The 19,546-nt window shown below is 46.5% G+C and overlaps 1 protein-coding gene across 3 annotated transcripts in view; it reads right to left on the minus strand.

The window, feature by feature from the left end:
* CLEC16A (C-type lectin domain containing 16A) overlaps positions 1-19,546 on the minus strand; it is a 95,978-nt gene that overhangs the window by 4,953 nt on the left and 71,479 nt on the right. The window contains exons 22-23 of one of the 3 annotated variants that reach the window (XR_014001900.1): positions 10,200-10,340; positions 3,263-3,389 (exon numbers count right to left, since the gene is read on the minus strand). Coding sequence is in view for 2 of the 3 variants with exons in the window: in XM_081169411.1 (XP_081025537.1) it covers positions 3,263-3,385; positions 10,200-10,340 (264 nt within the window). In the remaining variant the exon portion in view is untranslated. The remainder of the gene's footprint in view (positions 1-3,262; positions 3,390-10,199; positions 10,341-19,546) is intronic. The other 2 variants (XM_081169411.1, XM_081169412.1) reach the window with 2 other exon arrangements.

The following is a 19,546-nucleotide window of genomic DNA, read 5'->3' on the forward strand; positions in this document are numbered from 1 at the left end:
GCAGCCCAGCAGTACAACATCTCGCATGCAGAATGTCTCAGGTTCAATCCTCGGCATTAGAAGAACCTCTTGAGAGCCACTGCCGGTCGGTGGACCAGTGGCTTGACCTGGGAATAAGGCAGCTTCCGCGGCTTCTAAAGCCCAAGGGGAAAAAACACTAGGAAGAATGGGAACTAGAGTGACGTGTTGTGAAACTGAGCCCATGCGAATTGTCAGTCCAGGCCCTGTCTCTGGAAGTGGATGGACACTAATTAGGAGACCAGGGTATGGCCAGTCTCTTCCCGGCTGAACAAATCTAGCTCCGAGGGCCTTCTGGTGGTTCCCTCACTGCAATACATGAAGCTTTGGGAACCAGGCAGGGGTCTTCACGGCAGTGGCACCCACCCTTTGGAACGCCCTCCTGTCAAATGACAAGGAAACAAGTACAGTGGTACCTCGGTTTACAAATATCTCGGAAGCTGAACGTTTTGGTTTTCGAATGCCGAAAACCCGAAAACAGTAATTGCTTCTGTTTCCAAATGGGCCTCAGATGTCGAACGGCTTCCACTGAGCCCCCCCCCCCATTTTCTCCATTGAAATTGCAGGCTGTCCTTTGCACCTTGGTTTTCGAACGTTTTGGAAGTTGAACGGTCTTCCAGAACGGATTATGTTCGAAAACCAAGGTACCACTGTAACTATACAACCTTTAGAAGACATCTGAAGGCAGCGCTGTATAGGGAAGTTTTTAATGTCTTACTGTGTTTTTATATTTGTTGGAAGCTGCCCAGAGTGGTTGGGGCAACCTAGTCAGATGGGCGGGGTATATTATTATTATTGTTTCCTTCAAGCCTAGACTGTCCACACTGTACAAGCAAGTTCATCATTGGGGTTAGAAAGTCAGACTAGGACCCGGGTTCAAATCCCCACTCAGCCATGAAGCTCACTGGGTGACCTCGGGCCAGTCATAGTCTCACAGCCTTAAAGCATTGTTGTGGGGATAAAATGGGGAGAATCGTGTATGCCACCTTGAGCTCCTTGGAGTAAATGTGGGGCAGAAATGTAACAATGAGTAAATGAATAATAATGAAACATTTAGGGCCTGCAATGAAGCAGCACGGGAAGAAAGGGCCCCAGGATCCTGTGCCCAAGGATCACCTATACAAGAGATCCTGGGCAGAACTCCCAGCTGCACTGTGGGCCTTAGGATGGGCAAGGACATCACAGAATGTGTATGAGAATCAAAGAGGTCTTTCCTAGCTTCCTGCCCAAGGGCTTGTGTGAGAACATGCAACCCAGCCAACAGTCTCTTAAAAATCACCACGCACAGTTCAGTGTTGGGTGTGGATCAGCCTTCCCGAAACTGGTGCCATCCAGGTTTTGTTGGCTGACAATTCCCATTAGCTACAGAATGGCCAACGGTCAGGTATGATGTGGGGAGTGATCCAATAAAAACTGGACGGCACCAGGTTGTTGGGTGGGTGGGTGGGCTGGAGAAGATGGGTTACTGCTGAGACAGCTTTGACAGGTTTTCTTTCTTTTGCACTACTGGAATCTGTACCCGCTGGGACCATGCTAGTCTCTGCTGTCCGATATGCCGGCAAGCCGAGAGACATTGAGTAATTAATGAGCACAATCTCTATAGCACTTCTCAGTTGGGCTATGAGGATTAATTGACTGATCAATGCTATCGACTGAAGCTTTCCCTGTAAAGTAAAATTCACCCTTCAAATTGCCGCAATTCAAAGAGAGCCGAAGATGCAGGCCGGGGAATCTTTGGCTGTCATTCCTCAATGCAGCAGGCTATATAGTCACACCAGCCTTCTTTTGTAGAATTATGGGATAGAATTGGACGAGCTCTGTTTGCAAAGTGGGACTGATGGTGGTAGGTGGAAGAATCCAAGGGACATCTCGCTTTTCACAGCCATGCAAGGTCTGTGAATGGCCTGATGGGAGATTTGCAAGATGTGTATGGCTCACTGTCAGTCTTCACATGTCAAAAATGCATGCAGAAGGAGTCTTCCTATCTGCCTTCATCCACCCGAAACATAAAGAAGAGGCATGGGGTGGAGAAAATCAAGTCAGAATGGAAAGGGAGACCTTTTGGGTTAATTTCTACACCTGAATGTTTGTGCGGAAAGTACTTTTCTGTCCCGAAATGCTTATCCTTACTTGCTTTGACTTTGGCGTAAAGAGAAATGCCCCTGAAAGGTAAATAAATGAAGTCCCTGCCACTGTCACCAGTGTTTGGACCAAACAGCACCCAAATGGCAAGATGAACTAGACAAATGAAAGAGTTTGGAGAGGGATAGGAAAGCTGTAGCCCTTCAGATGTTGCTGGACTCAGTTCCAGTCAATGTGGCCAATGGTCAGGGGTGATGGGAGTTGTAGTCTAGCAACTTCAGAAGGGCCACGGTTTCCCCATGCCCTGAGATAGGCATTAAATGATCTGGGGAAATGGAGGGGGTGCCTCAAATTCTCATGAGAACCGCTTTGCAAGGAAAAGGCAGATCTCAGAATATACAGAAGCAAACTGATCATGGCCTCGAAGGACAATGGCTGCAAATAAAAGCAGGTAGCAAACAATATTGTAAGGAAGGGAGCCAAAAAGCGTCCAACACACAGAGAAAGCAGCAACACAGACTTTACACATTTAAAAAAAACTGAAAGGAAACACAAAACTCCAATTCCGTCATGCTGTGAACACAGCTTGCCTGAACCAATTCCTGCTAAAAGGTTCTGAGAACTGGGGTTCATTCTCACCTATCTGAACTGATGCTTGAAGCTACGGCAGGGTGGCAGAAATACTCCCACCTCCATCCCACCTCCATCCCTACTGTCAGGTGAGTTCCCAGTTGCCGAACGCTAAGCCGCCGACAGCTCAGGTGCCAGGTAAGAGCCTTACGCTACCCAAGAGCCAAAAGATACAGGAGATCTTGAACCTTGGGACCACCTTTTCCGGTGGAGACCTGGATAACCTTCCCGCAACCCAGTGGGAAGAGCTGCTCTTTGTTTCAAGGAAGAAAGCAAGGGAGTGGCTGTGGGGTGAAGCCAGGCTGAACAACCAAGGTGCTCTCTTTCAGCGGAATTAGCCAGGAAGGGTGGAAAAGGCCTCTATACACCCTGGATGTGAGATACTGCACTGTGAACAGCAGCTGGCTGTTTCTGCATGCGTGGAAGAGGATCGCAGCAACACTCCCTTGGCCCCGTAATCTCTTTTTCGGGGAGGACGAGGGGAGTGAGAAGGGGAGCCATACACCACATACACATCCAAGGAGAAACCTGCCTGAAGGGATTTTGCAAGGACTGATGCTGCTGCAGCTGCTGCCGGAAGGCCTAAACCCAGTGTCCACCGTGACTGTCAGCCTCCGAGAGACTGAAGACCCGCCGCCGTCCTTTCCTGCCAGGCCTAACTAGAGGAAAACACAGCAATAGATCACATGAAGCCATTAACAATTGGGTGGGTGGGGAGAGGGCATGGGGTGGGGACTCACAGAGATGGGAAGGAAGAAGACATGTTATAGCAGCCTTCCTCAACCCGGTGCCCTCAAGAGGTTTCGGGCCACAAGGCCTGCCGGCCGGGATTTGTGGTCGAAAAGATCAGGAGGTGCCCCAGGGGGTTGCAGGGAGTCTGTATTAAGAGTAAACATCAAAACGACTATCACCAACACCACAAACATGCTCACAAACAGCTGGCATCCTGCGGTCTCGCTCTCTTCGGAAGCCCCGAGAGGCCGAGAAGAGGTTTGCCCATTACCGAGTACACAAACCGTCCTCAAGAATGCCACGTGTTCAGGTTGGCTCGACTTAGGATTGCCAGGCGATGACAGTGGCTAAGCGCCAGGGAAGGAAACAGGAATGCTTTCGGGTTCAAAACGATGGGGAAGGGGGGAGGGGAACCTCGGCGACCCACTTAAAAAAGAGGCAAGAGCAATTTTTTACAGATTTCTCGTGGGTTAGCAATATTCTGTCCCACTTAATGGTAATAAATTGCCGGAGGATGCTCCGTCTCCCCCAGAGCAAGCGATAAATTAGGATGTCAGATAAATCTACCCTTTCGAGAAAGGAAGCCTGTAAAATACAGCACTTGGATTACAGTCAAAGCTAAGTGCAGCACATTTCTTTTCTTTAAAAAAAAGGAAAAAAAAGAAGATCCAATGGGAAGCAATTAAAAAAAAAAAAGAACGGGGAGGAAAGACAAACAGAACACCACGGAATTTTGCAAACACAGAAGATTTCTGGAAAAACATCGTTTCGGTGGAACAAAGAGCAAGACAGAACAACAGGTGCAACAAACATCGTCATGTGTGGGATTCAGCCAGGATGGAAGAACCAGGGTCGTGTAGACGGAATGTGTTTCCTACAGAGGGTTGGAGCTCAGACTTGAAGAACAACATAGGACATGGGAGAGGAGTCAAATTTGTGTGTCCCAAGCAGCAGCAGCCTTACCCAACCACACTAGAAACTCTTCCGTAAGCCGAGGGAGACTGGGAATGGCAGACTGCAATATGGCAGCCCCACACGCCTAAAGTGTCTGTCTAGCACACTAGATAAAGTGCCAATAGAGATAAAGTGCCAATAGCGGTGACAGTCATCCTAAGAACGTTAAGAAGAGCTCGCCTGGATCTGGTCAATGGCTCATCTAATCCTGCTCTCAGTGTGGCCAGCCAGATGCCTACGTGAAACTCGCAACAAGGACCCAAGCACATTCTGATAGCCACTGACTACACTCTACTTTCTTGGATGGGGATGACCCACCTCTGGGTCTGTGCTCTGATAAGCCCCGCCTGGCTTGACTACTGCAATGAACTCTACAGAGGGCTTCCCTTGAAGGCGGCCTGGAAGCTGCAGCCGGGGCAGGGCACTGCTGCCTGTTTGTGGTTTAGGGGAAGTAAGATGGGATCACATTACAGCAATCCTGGAAGCATCCTGTGCTGGCTGTCAGTGACTGGGTCCTATTCAAGGCGCTGGCGGAATCCAAACTGCTGAATGACTGCCTCTCTCATGGCATGCCTGGGCTGTGAGTTCTGCCAGTGAGGCCCTTGTTTGTGGTGCCCTTGGTGAATGGGACTCTGGTAGGGGAGTGGATGAAGCGGAGTCTTCTTCGTGGCCGCACCCTGGCTAGGGAACTCCCTCGTTGTTGTGATCAGATTACCCGGCACATTATTCTCATTCAGGGCCAGCTTAATACTTACTTTCTCCAGCTTTTGCAGCATATCAGAACATAGAACATTGCTTTATACCAAAGTCAGACCCATTGGTCCATCTAGATCAGTACTGTCTACACTGACTGGCAGCAACCCTCCAGGGTTTCAGACAGGGGTTTTTCCTAGTGCTGCCAGGAGATGCAACAGTTGGAACCTGAGACCTCTGGCGTAAAAGGCAGGTGCTCTACCAGTGGGCTACAAGGCAGTCTACTGCTGAATTGCATATTTATTATATAATAGGTTCAAGGAATTGTCATCTATCCGAGGGTCATCTATCCACACTGTGGTTTAAACGTTGCATTTTATTGTTAACTATCCTGGGGTGGACTAGAAAAAGAAATGAAATTACAACAATGTTAATAATAGGCAATAATGGTCAAGATGACGGTTTGTCTTAACCAGAAACAATGTGGGAGGGGATCTAAGTAGATACGATTGTTTAAAATTAACTTTCCCCCCAAATTTATTACCTGTCTCTCCTCTCCAAAGGCAGCCTAAGTCAGCTCACAATAATATTACATTAAAACAACACTATACGTATGGTGGAGAGCGGTTAAAACCAGCAGTATACAAACTTCATAAAACCCACCATGGGACCATATGGTAAATTGTCGATTAAAAAAAACCCTAATAAATTAATAACAGCCTAAAGCCTAGACAATCTTTTTTTAAAGCCTTCATTCTCAGGACACTTCAGAATTTTGGTGGGTGCTGGGATTTGAGCTTACTATGCTGCAGCAATGTGGCAGAGGGTGGCGTGTTTCTTTCTTTTTCCCTTCCCGGGAAACATTTTTCCAACACTCTGCCACCTCCCCAGGCTGCCTGAAAAAAGTATTGTGGAAGGAGTTTCCTCCTGGCAATATTCCCCAGGAGCACAGACCACTCAGTGAGATGGAGGTAAGAAAAGGCACTCTCAAGCACCCTTCAGCCACCTCAAAAGGCAGGCGAGCGTGATATCAACCAGGCACACACACCCTTCAGAATTTCACCAATTTCTTTATCTCCCCTTTGACATGTTTTGCAATGCAATTTCTTTTCTCATGGCTGAGCAATTTTCAGCAGAGCTCTAATCTGATCCTCACCCTCTGTGCCTTTTCAGTCCAGAATTCTCATCTCATGTGCCCCAGGGCAGAGGTTCTCAAAGAGTGGGGCAGGAAGATTCAAGGGCGATCAAAGAAACATTTAAACATTTCAGTGCAGCATGGTATGGTATCCAAATAATTTGGATATACAACCAGAAACAGTATTCAAGAGTGCTGGCTATTCTTCCTGCAGTTCTCCAAGACATGTTGTTGTGAAGAGGGTTTTTCAATATGAAAGGTCAGAGAAGAGACAGGCATCTCTGTGTTGATGAGGAGATGAGAGCTTGTTTGTCGCAAATTAAAGCTAATATAAACGAGATTACCCAGCAAAAGCAAGCTCATACATCTCACTGAGTTTATATGCATACTTAAGGTACATATGTAAGAGGCCCATTTATAATTATATTTTGGGAATGATCCATGTTCTTCTGTAGCTGCATTGTTTTATACTTGCTGGATGTCCCAAGATCATACTATAAAGTAGTTGTGTTCTGTGTTATAAATCAAGCACTGCTAGGAGTTGGAAGTTTCAGACAACATCCCAAACACGACATTGTACAACCCTCTCAGCCTTCCTCTGTGCTGTCCCTTTTAAACAGGCAAGAAGCTTAGACGTTCTTCATATCCGCATGCATTTTAAAGGGTGTGTGTGTGGAATGCGAACACTGTGAAGTTCCTAAAACACCAACTTTTCTCCCTAAAAGAAGAAGGAAAAACAGCGCCCTGGCCCTTTCCTGAGCTCCTTATCTGAGTCATGGATGCGAGCTACGGATAACACTTGCAGCATGTTACCCCAAAAGGTCAAAGGAAGGAAGGCAGGAAGATATTGCTGTACTGATGAAACAAAGAATGCAACTAATTTGAACATTTTAGCAACAGCTCTTTGGCGTCTATTGCGCAGGATGAGCTGGGAGGATTCTGGAGGACAATGCTTCTGGTGAAAGGTGGAAAGGTGAGGGGTCAAATTTAGTGTAGAAGAGCTCTTAGTAAGCTTTGGGATGACGTAAGAACCCGTCAGAATTACTGCAGGCTGCTTATTTAATGAGTTGGGCAAGCTCCCGACTGCCGTCAGAAGTAACGCGAAAGCTTTATCTCATCTGTGCCTTTTGCATGAGGCACAGTCAATGACAGTGCTGCGGACAAAGGGGAGGAAGGATTGCTTAACCCACAGGCAAAGCCATTTCACTAATTTAGCAACCAAGGGACTGCACAGCGGCTCTCAGATTGTGAAATGCGTTGATGGCAAAAGTAGTTTGGGGAACGTGCTTTGATCTGAATGAAAGTGCTCGTAAAAACACACACACACACACCTGTTTAAGGTTTGCAGCTGGCATCCTTGCACTGAGAAGGGACTTTCCTCACTTCCCAAGACAAAAGCTTCTAAAGTCACCTAACATCACCGGTTGCTTCCAGAGTTGGCAAGGCTCATTTAATGACAACAAGAAATCGAGTCCTTAGTGTGCCTTCTGTTTCAGCTTTTAAACACCTGCTGCAAACCTTACAGGCTTATTATGCAGCCAATGAAGAATGCATCTTTCCACAATGCTTAGCTGATTTCTGACTGTAACTTTTAAATATTCTCTATCATATTGTTTTGTGTGTTATTTAAAAGTTTCAATTGTTATGAGTAGCGGTAGATAAATATTTGTATAAATAAATAAATAAATAAATAAATAAATAAATAAATAAATAAATAAGAAACAGTTACTTCTGAAGAAGAAAAACCTTTGTTCCTAAAATAAATCAAAGCGTTGATAAAGTAGAACTTTAACAGCCTTAATTTCATAGCACAAACTGTGCTTCTCAGCTCCCATGGGTTTTATTTCCCCTCTCCAATACAGCAGTCAGCTTTCAACCAGGTTTTGTAATATTAAAGGGTGAATTGCTGCCTTCAGCATTAGTTTAGGTTCCAGGTGATTAGAGCAGAACCAGATTTCACATTTTTAAGTGAAACTGTGGAGGTGTGGCCACACTCTACGAATAAGGCCCCTTGCTTCTCAGTGGAACAGATAACAGAAGTTAATAAAAAATCCTGACATAATGAAATAAAATATAGTCGGGATGAAAGTTGCCACGATGCAGCCAAGGGGCGGAGGGACACTAGATAGATACTGCGGATCAGTATTTGTGACCTCGAACCAGGAAGAAGAAGAAACAGGTTGATTGTCTGAGCAGCTCATATCCATCACGGCAAGGGCCCAGCTTGGAAAGTTAACTCCTCGTCGTGAAGTGTGTGGTTTTCCAAGGAATACAAGTTCTTTAACAAAACCCTCCCTCTGAAGGCAGAGCTTTCATTTCCCAATGATACTACACCTACTCCGCTTTTTAGGATTTAAACTGTTAGCCGCATGTTTAAAGACTGCTAATGTCACACAGAGCTGCCAGTAATTGCTGGAAATAGACTTTAACAAGGAACAGCTGACTCCACTCCCATTTGGGGGCTTTAATTTAATTAAGACCCACACAACTAGGCTAAACATGTGGTGGAGCAAACACCCCACCGGCAGTCCAAATCAGTGCCGTCTATCAAGTGTGGGTGGGGAGAATAAAGCTGGGGTGGGAGGAGGAACTTCTGCACAAAGGCAAAAGTATCTAGGGCTGGGGGGGGGGGGAAACACACAATCACCTCCTTCTTCTTCCTTGGAAACCTCTACAGAAGATCAATAGCCTGTCAGCAAATGCATTTGTATGAAGGGCAGGCCAGCATTTGCTTTTAACAAGCCTGTACATTTCCAGAGTTTATGATAGCCATGAAATACAGGTGTGCTGAGTTTAAGGTCACTATGGCACAGACAAGCTGCCTGTGGAGGTTTTCTGCAAAAAAAGAGTATCCCTGCAAAAGAAGTTACTTGTGGGAGGGGAAGAGAAGGGAAAAGGAAGAGAGTACAATTCAAAATTTATACAGCAGGACTTGCATCTAAGATCAGGCTGTTAAAACTACACACACAAAAAATGCAAAGGTTACCAGATATGAGGAATGAAGCAATATTTTGCAGTTGTTCCTGGTAGCCAACAACGTCCAATTCCTTAAAAAGCAAGGATGGGGAACCTGTGCCCCACCACAAGGTCTCTTTGGACTTCATTAGCCCCAGCCAACATGAACAATGGTCAGGGATGATGGGAGCTGCAGTTCAACATCATTTGGAGGGTTGCAGGTTCTCCATCCCTGAACTATATCTAGGGTGGGCATCTTGTTTGGCACCATGAACATTCCTTAAAAGATGACCTTGAAATTTAGTTTTCACTCCCATACACACACATTCAGATTAAGCAGTCAGATCATTTCAATGGAAATAAAGAACCAGGATATAAACACAAGTGCCAAAGGACAGAGAGATCACTTTTGATTTTTTTTTGGCCAGCTTATTATTGCAGCAGGACTTAAATTTGAACCAGGAGTCCAACTTGTTCTCAGTGTCAAGGAATGTGTGAAATGACACACAGTGCCTTTAAGCATGTGCAGAGCGCCTTTGTCTTACTACTGAGCAGCCGTGCCAGATCTTAAGTTATCTGGGATCGTAGGAATAGGATTTTCAGTCAGGGGAGTGTGGATTCTGGAATGGTCTGGGCTCCAGCAGGCGAAGAAGTTAAGCATTAGCACAAAGCGTTTTAAGGCAGGATCCTGCAGCAAGCAATATTGTTGTCTCATACAATTTGAACCAAGAGAGTGATGCAGAATGGTCTGCCAAGCTCACCCACCTGCCTGACTTGCAGGACTGAAGCCACAACTGGGGGAAACAAAATCTCGTATAATTTGTCCCCCAGTTTTGTATGGACTCATCTGAACCCCCCACCCTCGAGTACCCTTTCCAAAACAAGTTTAATGAACAGGAGATAAAATATTAAGATTAGGAAGTCTCTTTAAAAACCTGCAGGTGGATTCAAGCAGTCTATAAAACAGCCTACAGGAGCTAAGAGCAAGAGGCTTCAATACCTGACGGGCTCTGGACCATGGAAGGAATCGATGTGGAGCTGGTGGCAGAGTCACAGCGCCCGGTGCTCCCGCTGGACGAAGGGGATGGAGATGAAAGCGGCGAGGGGTTGGGCTGGTTGATGCACTGGGCGACGGCGAAACCTGCAAGGGAGGGAAAGCAAGAGTTTACACAGAGGGAAGCTGGCCAGAAATGCAAAAGCACTTCCTCACAGAAGGACAGGGACAATGGATGTGTTGTGGACAGGTGCCATCAGCTGGAAGGAGAAAAACGAAGCTACACTGGCCAACAGGAACAAGAGAAAGCCATGAAATGTTGCATGAGGTTCAGTGCTTTGTTAGGTAAATTAAGGGATACATCTGAAGAGCCCAGTGATCCATCTAGTGTCATCATCCTGCTCCCTGCAGTGGATAACCAAAGGCCTCTTGGAAGCCTGGAAGCAGTTCAGGGAAGGAAAGAGAATACCCCCTGTTGTACGCATTCACTGGGCCCTTGGACATAGTGGTTTCATTCAGGAGCCCTGCAGCTTGAGCAGAACCCTGTTGCCTGTACTGGTCAACCAGGAAGGGCTTGAGGCTCTAGGAAGGGCTTGAGGCTAACACACCTCTCCTGCCATTGCTCTCCAGCAACTGGTAGCCAAGAGCCAGGCTGTCTCTGAGCCTGGAGGTTCTACGCAGAAGTCACAATTAACAAATATGGAGAGACCTCTCCTCTTCCTCCATGAAATGAATCTAATCTACTAAAGAAATGGGGAAAGCATGATTTTCACTGAGAAAAGGCTGAAAGCTCACAGCATTGATTTAGTACATCGGGATTTTTTCTCTCTCGAGGAAAAACCTTTCCATATCACCATCTGACATGGAACCCTCTATGTTTTGCAGAAGGAGACATACCCCATTCATTCGTGCTTCCCATCTCCAAAGTGCTCTCACTAGCCCTGCAGGGTAGACTAGTTCATGAAACACAATGCTCCCTACCCCTCATGAACTGAGAGGAAAACAGGGAGCTGCCCGACCCAGAGCTGGACTATTTCTCCAGAGCTTCAGGCAGGGAATCTTCACCAGCCCTACCTGGAGATGCTGGGGGTTGAACGGACACCTGCATGCAAAGAAGACGCTCTCTCCTACCCACTGTGCTGCAGTTCCCTTCCTCCACAGAAGCAAAGCCACAGATACTGTCAATCCCATTCCCTGTGACACTTCAAGCTATTGTTCTGCCTTCTTAACCTCCTCCACAAAAGCAAAGAGGGATGTCTGGATCAGCAGAAACCCCCCTCCCCCTTGCTGAGAAAGGGGAAAGGTGCCACAGATTGATTGGATTTCAAAGTAATTTTATTTATTTCTTGTTTATTCAACTGATATCCTGCCCTTCCTCCCAGAGGAGCCCAGGGAGTTGAGGGGTAAACGCTTTAATCACAAAACACTTTTTAAAAGCATTCTAAAAGCAGTTAGAATCATTCTCTGAGCCAGTGATCTCAGGGTTGCCAGGAACAGTGTCCTTCAGTCATCAAATGCCTGAATAAACAGTACTTGTAGCTTATTTAAGTTTGTGACTCCCCATTTTATTTTCCTCGAACAAACTTGTTGATCCCGTTAAACAGGAAAATGAAGAGTGATAAATGGAAACAGCGCTGAAAGAACCCATTATGCAGATTGACATGAGGAAATTTCCAAGGAATTCCAGGATTCCCTTGAGCAGAGCTTGAAAAGACTCTGGGAGCTGCCTGGTTCCTTCCGAAACTACAGCCTTCAATTGAAGCAAGTGGAAGCTCCCATTCTTGGGTACGAAAGCTGCTCATTCATCCCTAAGCCTACCGACCAGGAAGAGGTACAAGCAAACAGGAGGAATGCCCAAAGGTTGGAGTTGGGCAGCCTAGCTGTGAAACCTCAGTGGCTGCCACATTTGAATCCATTCCACACATTACACAGCAGTTAAGCCTGGCTCACCCACCAGTATGTCCTTGGCAGGGGACGCCAGTCAATCGTGTGTGGAAACAGATGTAAGCTGCATTCACACTTTTATGTTTCTTTAGGTGTACACTTGAGGTGCATCCTTTTAGCAACATGACCTTCTTCCTTTTCCTTTTTTAAAAAGATGAGAGGTGGCCCTTTAAGAAACAGTGCCACCCCTGCCACTTAACACTGAACGGGGGCTGGGGGGGGGAATGAAGGAAATTTATTTTAACAAAGTGCATTTCACTTCATGAAATGGGAGAACTATATATTCCAACTAAGCTCCTTGGGTGGGGCTATGGGATATGAAAGCAACCAGTGTGGTGTAGTTGCTAAGAGCAGTGGACTCGTAATCTGGTGAACCGGGTTCGCTTCCCCGCTCCTCCACATGCAGCTGCTGGGTGACCTTGGGCCAGTCACACTTCTCTGAAGTCTCTCAGCCTCACTCACCTCACAGGGTGTTTGTTGTGGGGGAGGAAGGGAAAGGAGAATGTTAGCCACTTTGAGACTCCTTAAGGGGAGTGAAAGGTGGGATATATCAAGTCCAAACTCTTCTTCTTCTTCTTCATCCAGTGCTCTGCTGGAGTCCCAAATTGACACCTGTTCAGTTGGGGAAGTTTCCAACCCTGCATTGTGCCTCCCAACTGCGGCTAGTTGTGGGAGCTCCCAAAACGCTCTCCGAATATCTTGGCAGCTCAGAGCTCTGCATGAAGGCCTCAGACTGCATTCAGGGAAGCATCTCAGGTTGAAAAGGATGAGGAGCAGCTGGTGATGGAAAACGTGGCCTCCCTCTGCCTGCGACCCTGTAGAAACTGGGCTGAATAGACCAAGAGTCTGGACTTGGTGTAAGATAATGTTTTGCTTCATTGGCACCCCTAGTGACTTCCAGCATTCACTAGGACCAGTGTTTCACCAAAATAGCCTATGCAGGTGCTGGGTATTCCATTCAGGCAAATGGGGCATTGCCCCACCATCCTTAGCAAGTCCCCACCTGCCAGCTTCCTCCTCTTTCATACCCATAACACAGCAGGAAGGAGGAGGATGGGGCCAGAACTAGAATGAGCTGGCTTTGTCTGCCATCGACTCTGGCGCCACCTACTGTTGGGCTCCCACCTCCCAGTCCCAATAGGCACCAGCACCCACAGGAGACCTACAGCAGAGGAGGGGAACACTGTTAAGACCAAGGGTCACGTTCCCTTATGGGCAGACTTCTGGGAGCTGCATGCCAGTGGTGAGTGGGGCTGAAGACAAAAGAGGGCGCAACTAGATGCAAAGGTGAGTGCAGCAACAGAAGCGGTTCTTGCACCATGGATTGCATTCCAGCCATGGAAAACACACACGTGCCCTCTCTGTCCTCCATCCAGGTAAGGAAGAGCATTATCACAATTAAAGGATGCATTCCCACAGGCAAACACAGTCCAGGAAGGGGCATGGCCCAGGGAGAGAGGCACACGATCCTTGCAGGGCCACATTCAGCCCCTAGCCTGCCCCTTGCTTATGGCTAAATACAAGAAAAGGCGATTTGCCTCCCTACAAGGCAGTGTTGTGAATTCAGGTAAGTTACAGGCGTATCCTGCTGAATGCAGCTTGCTAAACCCCCTGAAGAGTCCCAAAGGAATGACACAGGAGTAGCTTAACAATGATTAGCTGCCTGGAGCCAAAATGACCAGGAAACATGATGAGATGACCGAGCTTGTGCAACTCCTGCGATTCCAGAGAACGGCAGGGTACAGGACTCAGGTTCCTGGGAATGTCAGCTGCTGCTGCTGCTTTTTAAACTTGTTTGTAGGTCATAGGACTATGAACACATGCCTGAAAATCACATGGGCAAGACTGCACTAGCTGGGGCTTATGGGAGTTATAGTTCCAAACATCTGGAGGGCACCAGGTCAGAGAAGGCTTCTACAAAGCATGCCAAGTTGCTATTTTCGTAAGAGAATCCAGACTTGTGACTCAGTCTCCACTTCCTCCATAGCTTACAGCTGCTCTACGAGGAACCTGCGCCAAGGGATATCCCCCGTTCTTTGTAGACTGAGATGCAGATGCCCTGCGTTTTGCCAGCTCCTTGCAGCAGGGACCTGCCACCTTGCAGTCTGCCAAGCACCAAGTTCATTAATAGCAATAATGATAGCAACTAGGGTTGGCAGAATGGGAGAGGTGGGCCAATCCGACCAATGGACACAATCTACTTCCTGCAAAGCATTCTACAAACGCCACACTGAAATGAACAAGCGGGTATCTTCAGCAAGATATCTTCAGCCAATCAATTCAACCACTTGCGCCAGTGTGATGCCACTTGGGGTTTTAAAACACACACACATAAGCACATAGAAAGCTACTTTATACAATAGATTCTTTTGACCCTTCACTTCCCACTTAGCCCCAGCGCTATCTTGCAGAATACATATGTTCAAGCTTTGCTAAGTCTTCATTAGACAGAAAAAATCTGGCGGCTGCAAGGCAGTCAGCTAATGTGGCCATTCTTTGACATGCCCTCGTCATGCCAGTGGCCTAGGCAATAGAGCCAGGAACAAGTTTTAGGTCCTTCTTAAGAGCACTTTGATTCAATTTAGGAGAAGGTGTTTTCTTACTATGCATGGTATGGAGAAAAGAGCAGTGAGAAAGGCTCTTCTCCCTCTCATAGAACTCTAGATCTCATGGATACCTGCTGAATGCTGGAAGAATCGGGACAGACAAAAGAAAGTACCTCTTCACGGAGGATAAAACTATCAATGGGGGGATTGGGGAGAGTGCTATTAAGCTCAGATTCTGCTCCTGGGCTTCCCAGAGGCAATGGCTGGCCCCTGTGAGAGCAGGATGCTAGGTGGGTCTTTGACCTGATCCAAGAGGCTCTCACGTTCTCAAGTATGCATAGCTAAAAGTAAAGCAGGGCTTTACAAGTTGGTAAATGCCAAACCTGCAAGCACGAACTGAGCATGGGAGATGCTAAAGCATGATCAAGAAGGTCACTCCATTCTGCTCCAGTGACTTCACATGAAAGGTTTCACGGCAGATGCTTTTAGATAAAAACTATGAGAAAACCAACCATTTCAGAGATCCAGACCCACACCACGTGTTTGGTGTTGCACAGAATATGATTGTTCAGAGATCACAAGAACTGCTTCCCTGGTTCTCCGAATCCTGCCCAACCCATCCAGGAATGCTTTACAATGAAGTGTCATGGCTCCAGGGTTGTGGACTAGGCAGACACTGGCGAATCTGCTCCCTATTAAGGCATTGTTTATTCATAGATCAACAACTTGCAAAAAAATGCTTTCTTTCTTCTTACTGTTTTTACAAAAAAAGCCAAAACCATTGTAGAGGTATTAACTCAGAGGATATGCTCAATGGCGCCTGGTGGTTTATGAAAGCCAACCCAGACTCTAAACTATCCCAGATTGGAATAAACTCTGCGGTGCAGTTATAGACAGTGGCGCTTGTTCTTTTTCTTAAGAAAATATGTATTTGTTTTTGGGTATGGTCTGAATCCCAGGACTCACGACAAATGGGCTGAAAAAAGGAGCTTTAAAAGACCACATAATTGGGTAGGGTGGGGGAGAGGAAGAGGAATCAGATAGTTGCAATTAAATACTTCCTTACCACTTCACTTTACATATTCAGAAATGGATTAAATTTCCAAGAGATTTTCAAAGGAACCACACTTTGCCTGGTTTCACAGTTCTGCAAAAGTACAACACGCTAATCTACAGCAGGTGTGGCTGACCCAGAAAGCGACAAAAAGAGATGCAGGAGGGAAATTTTGTCCTTGTGAACGACAGTGCTCGGTTCTGAATTGCACAAAAGCCTTCCTCATTTCGGATGAAGTCACAGCTAATTCTTATCTAAGAGGAAGCGACAAGCTCAGTATATATTTTATGGCGCCTCATTTCACCTTGCATGTGATATAATAACCAGCCAGGGCCTTTCCAAACATTTCTTGTTTCAAGCAAACCTACATACAAGCCACATCTCAGTCAATACCGAACATCTCAATGAATGCCAAGTTTAGATGTTGGGAAAGGCAATAAAACAGAGCACAATGTCAGAGAACAAGTGAGGATAACGTGAAGCTCACGAGCTTGCAGGTTCGGTCTGTAGGCAGCCAAAGCTGGGAGGAAAGTGCCACCACTGCCAGCAGGAAGCAAAGGAGACGAAGGCCACACAGGAGGTGAAAAAAAGGCTTAGTGAGCTTGCTAGGAAGTTGTTGGGGTTCAGCGTTTGCCTGCAAGGTGATGTTTTCAGGACCAACAATTCTCTGTTAGGGCAGTGGTGACCAACTTTTTATAGGAAGTGTGTCAAATGCAAAAGTGCCACCTTGGAGGGCATCACAATGCAATTCTCTATAAAGTCGCATCCATACAAATTTAACTGGAGCTTGGCTGCAGCTCTATTCCAGATCAATTCCAGCCTTTTTCTTCTGCCTGCAACTCTCTCTGCTTGCCTCCATCCCTCTCCTCTCCTCCTGTTGGTGGAGGAGTGAGGCAAGGCAGCAGAGACACAGGGAGGGCCTCCCCCCATCCCATGCCAGCTAGTAGCCAGGTTGTGTTTGTTTGTTTTTAAAAAAGTCATCTGGGGCTATATGTGACTTTTGCAAATATGAGATGCCTCTGGAATGTTACCTCTGAACGTGATGCAACTGGACTGCAGTCTAATGAGCTGGGCAGGCAGGCATACATATGGGAAGTGACTCTACGCCACAGTCAGGCATGTGACCATGGTGGTGCCACACATGTCTTACAGCTTCTGCCACCCATGATTTACAACAGCCTTCCCCAACCTGGTGCCCTCCCTATGTTTTGGTCTACAACTCCCATCTTCCCAGATGACAGGTCGCACTGGGGCTGATGCGAGTTGTAGCATCTGGGAGGACACCAGCTTGGGGAAGGCTTGTCTATGAGTCTTTATAAAAAGAGTTTGAGGAGGGCGGGGGGCAGTTTAAAGCAATGCAGTGTTTGAGCACCCAGTTTACCTTTAAATACTCCTAGCCATATATTATTTTAAGAGACTGACATCCTCCCCATGGAAATTTGGCACAAGAAACAGGCTTACCTCCCCCTGACAAGTAATCAATCCTTACTTTTTGTAGCCGTGAGCTCCTCCTACATCTGCCTGCGCATCCCCAGTGATGAGCCATAAAAGCAATAAAGAGATGGAGAACAGCAAGACACATGAAATGCATGAAACTGAAAACGTTGTCACCAGAAGGACCATGGGGGAGAGTTGCCTAACAGAAATCAAAACTACTGAAGTGGAGATTTGTTCAATAGTATTTGTTCAACAGAACAAATGCTTATTTTCCTTAACAGGGAACAGCATATGGACACCTGAAGGTCCCTCATATCTAATCAAACTAGTGCTGTCTACTCTGACTGATAGTGGCTCTTTGGGGCAAGGCAGGTGGGTGGGTTGTTCTCAGGGCAGGGGAAGGTCTCTCCCATGATCTGCTACCCGAGGCCCTTTTTTAAGCTATGAAGCCCAAGACTGAGTCTGGAACCTTCTGCATGGGTGCTTTACCACACAGCCAGAGGCATTTATCCCACCGCTGCAGCTGCCCAGTACTTAGGGCACACAAGAATGGTTTGGGTTGCTTAATGATCTCACTAACTGGCAGTAGCTCCAGCAAGTTTTCCCACTCCATCCACCTGCTACTGGATCCTTTAAAAAAGAAAGGATGGAAGAACAACTGGAGATGCCAGGGCTTCTGCATGCAAAGGATTTGCTCTGCCACTGAGCTCCGACCCCTGTATAAATGTGCAAGGTGGCATCAAATTCGAGGAAGAATGGGAAAGTAAATGGGAGGCCTTTCCGTATCGCAAACAACCACGGACCCTGACCTAAGATTAGGAATCTTGGGAAATTCCGTCGCAAATGGAAATTCCCGCAATTTGTATGTTTGTGCAAGGTCATGAACGGCAATCATGCAAGAATATACAAGTGGCATTTGCTATTGTCAGGGCAGGGAGTTTAGTCTGCAAACTAAAATAAGTATGGTAAAATAATTATGGTAAATATTTATGTTATAGTAAGCCTGCAACTTACGCGCCTTTAACTTAGGTGCATTCAGGTTTATGTGCTGCTGCGGGGGGTGGGGCAAGAAAAAAAATACTTTGGCAATCCCACCTGACATTAAATTCAATGTATTTTGACTATTCTTGATTTTCATTTTATGTTTCCCTGCGTAATTGCATGCTTATTTTCTGCGTGAGTTTTTGACATGTCCCTTCCACTGAAACGCATCAAAATTAATTATGTAAATCCTTGCATAGTGAGACAGATGACGTAGGTTTTGGTGGAATCAGAACAGAAACAGCAATGAACCGAGGACAAGACAGGATAGAAATTGCTGCTGCCTTACAACCCTGCACAAGACAACAGGCATCTCTGGAGAAATTAGAGGACAAACTTGAACCCCTGCAAGAACAAGTGGGGAAACCACTGGGTCCATCTTGCCCAGTATTGTCTGCACTGACTGGCAGAGGCCCTCCCCCAGCCCTACCTGGAGGACGACCCTCCCTAGATTTAAGATCCTCAATCCTTATTCCCAGTGAGTTGTGACTGAAGAAGGGGGTATTTCAGAAATGATGGGTCAATGGAAACTTTGCCATCATTACTTGAAGAGAGATGCAAAATCTATTATTATTATTTTATAAAAAAATATTGGCAACAGGAAACAGCACCTGGGCCTGCCAGAAAATACCATGCTTTTAAAAACCACAGTTTCTCTGAAGCAGTCAAACAAACATGTAGTTTAGGAAGACCTTGGGAGCACAAAAAGCATCAGTGTACATTAGTTCATGGTGGCTGACAGAAAGATAGATATGGGTCGATATGGGGGAAATCACCATGTTGCTTCAAGAGGCCACGAGATCAGGTGGAGCAGGCTGGTGGCTGGCAAGAAGGGTAGATTAAATCATCATCATCATTGGACAACTGAAGAACGCCAAATGTGCTCAGAGGTAAGCCTAAAAATGCTATACTGCCAGAGTCACAGGAAGAGGCTGTTCTGCTTCTCCCTCACTTGAGGCTATTGAGAATCTATTTTGGACACAGAAGCAGAGCTTGACTAAGGGAGAACAAAGCAGGTTTGCTAAATGATAAGTCTACTCAAGTTACTCGCCCACAAACTGCCCCTAGCTCTCCTGCCCACACTTAACTGGTTGCCAGTTTGTTTCTGGACCCAGTTCAAGGTGCTCACAGTGACGCACCTCTTCGCCCTGGCTCCTGATACTTGGAATCGTAGCATTGTAGAGTTGGAAGGGACCCTGAGGATCATCATCTAGTCCAACTCTCTGTGATGCAGGAATATGCAGCTGTTTCGTACAGGGATCAAAACTGCAGCCTTGGCGTTATCCGCACCACGCTCTAACCAACTGAGCAACCTAGGGAGGTGTGTATTT

This window comes from Podarcis bocagei (genome assembly GCF_964188305.1).
Source record: "Podarcis bocagei genome assembly, chromosome: 14".
NCBI lineage: Eukaryota > Metazoa > Chordata > Lepidosauria > Squamata > Lacertidae > Podarcis > Podarcis bocagei.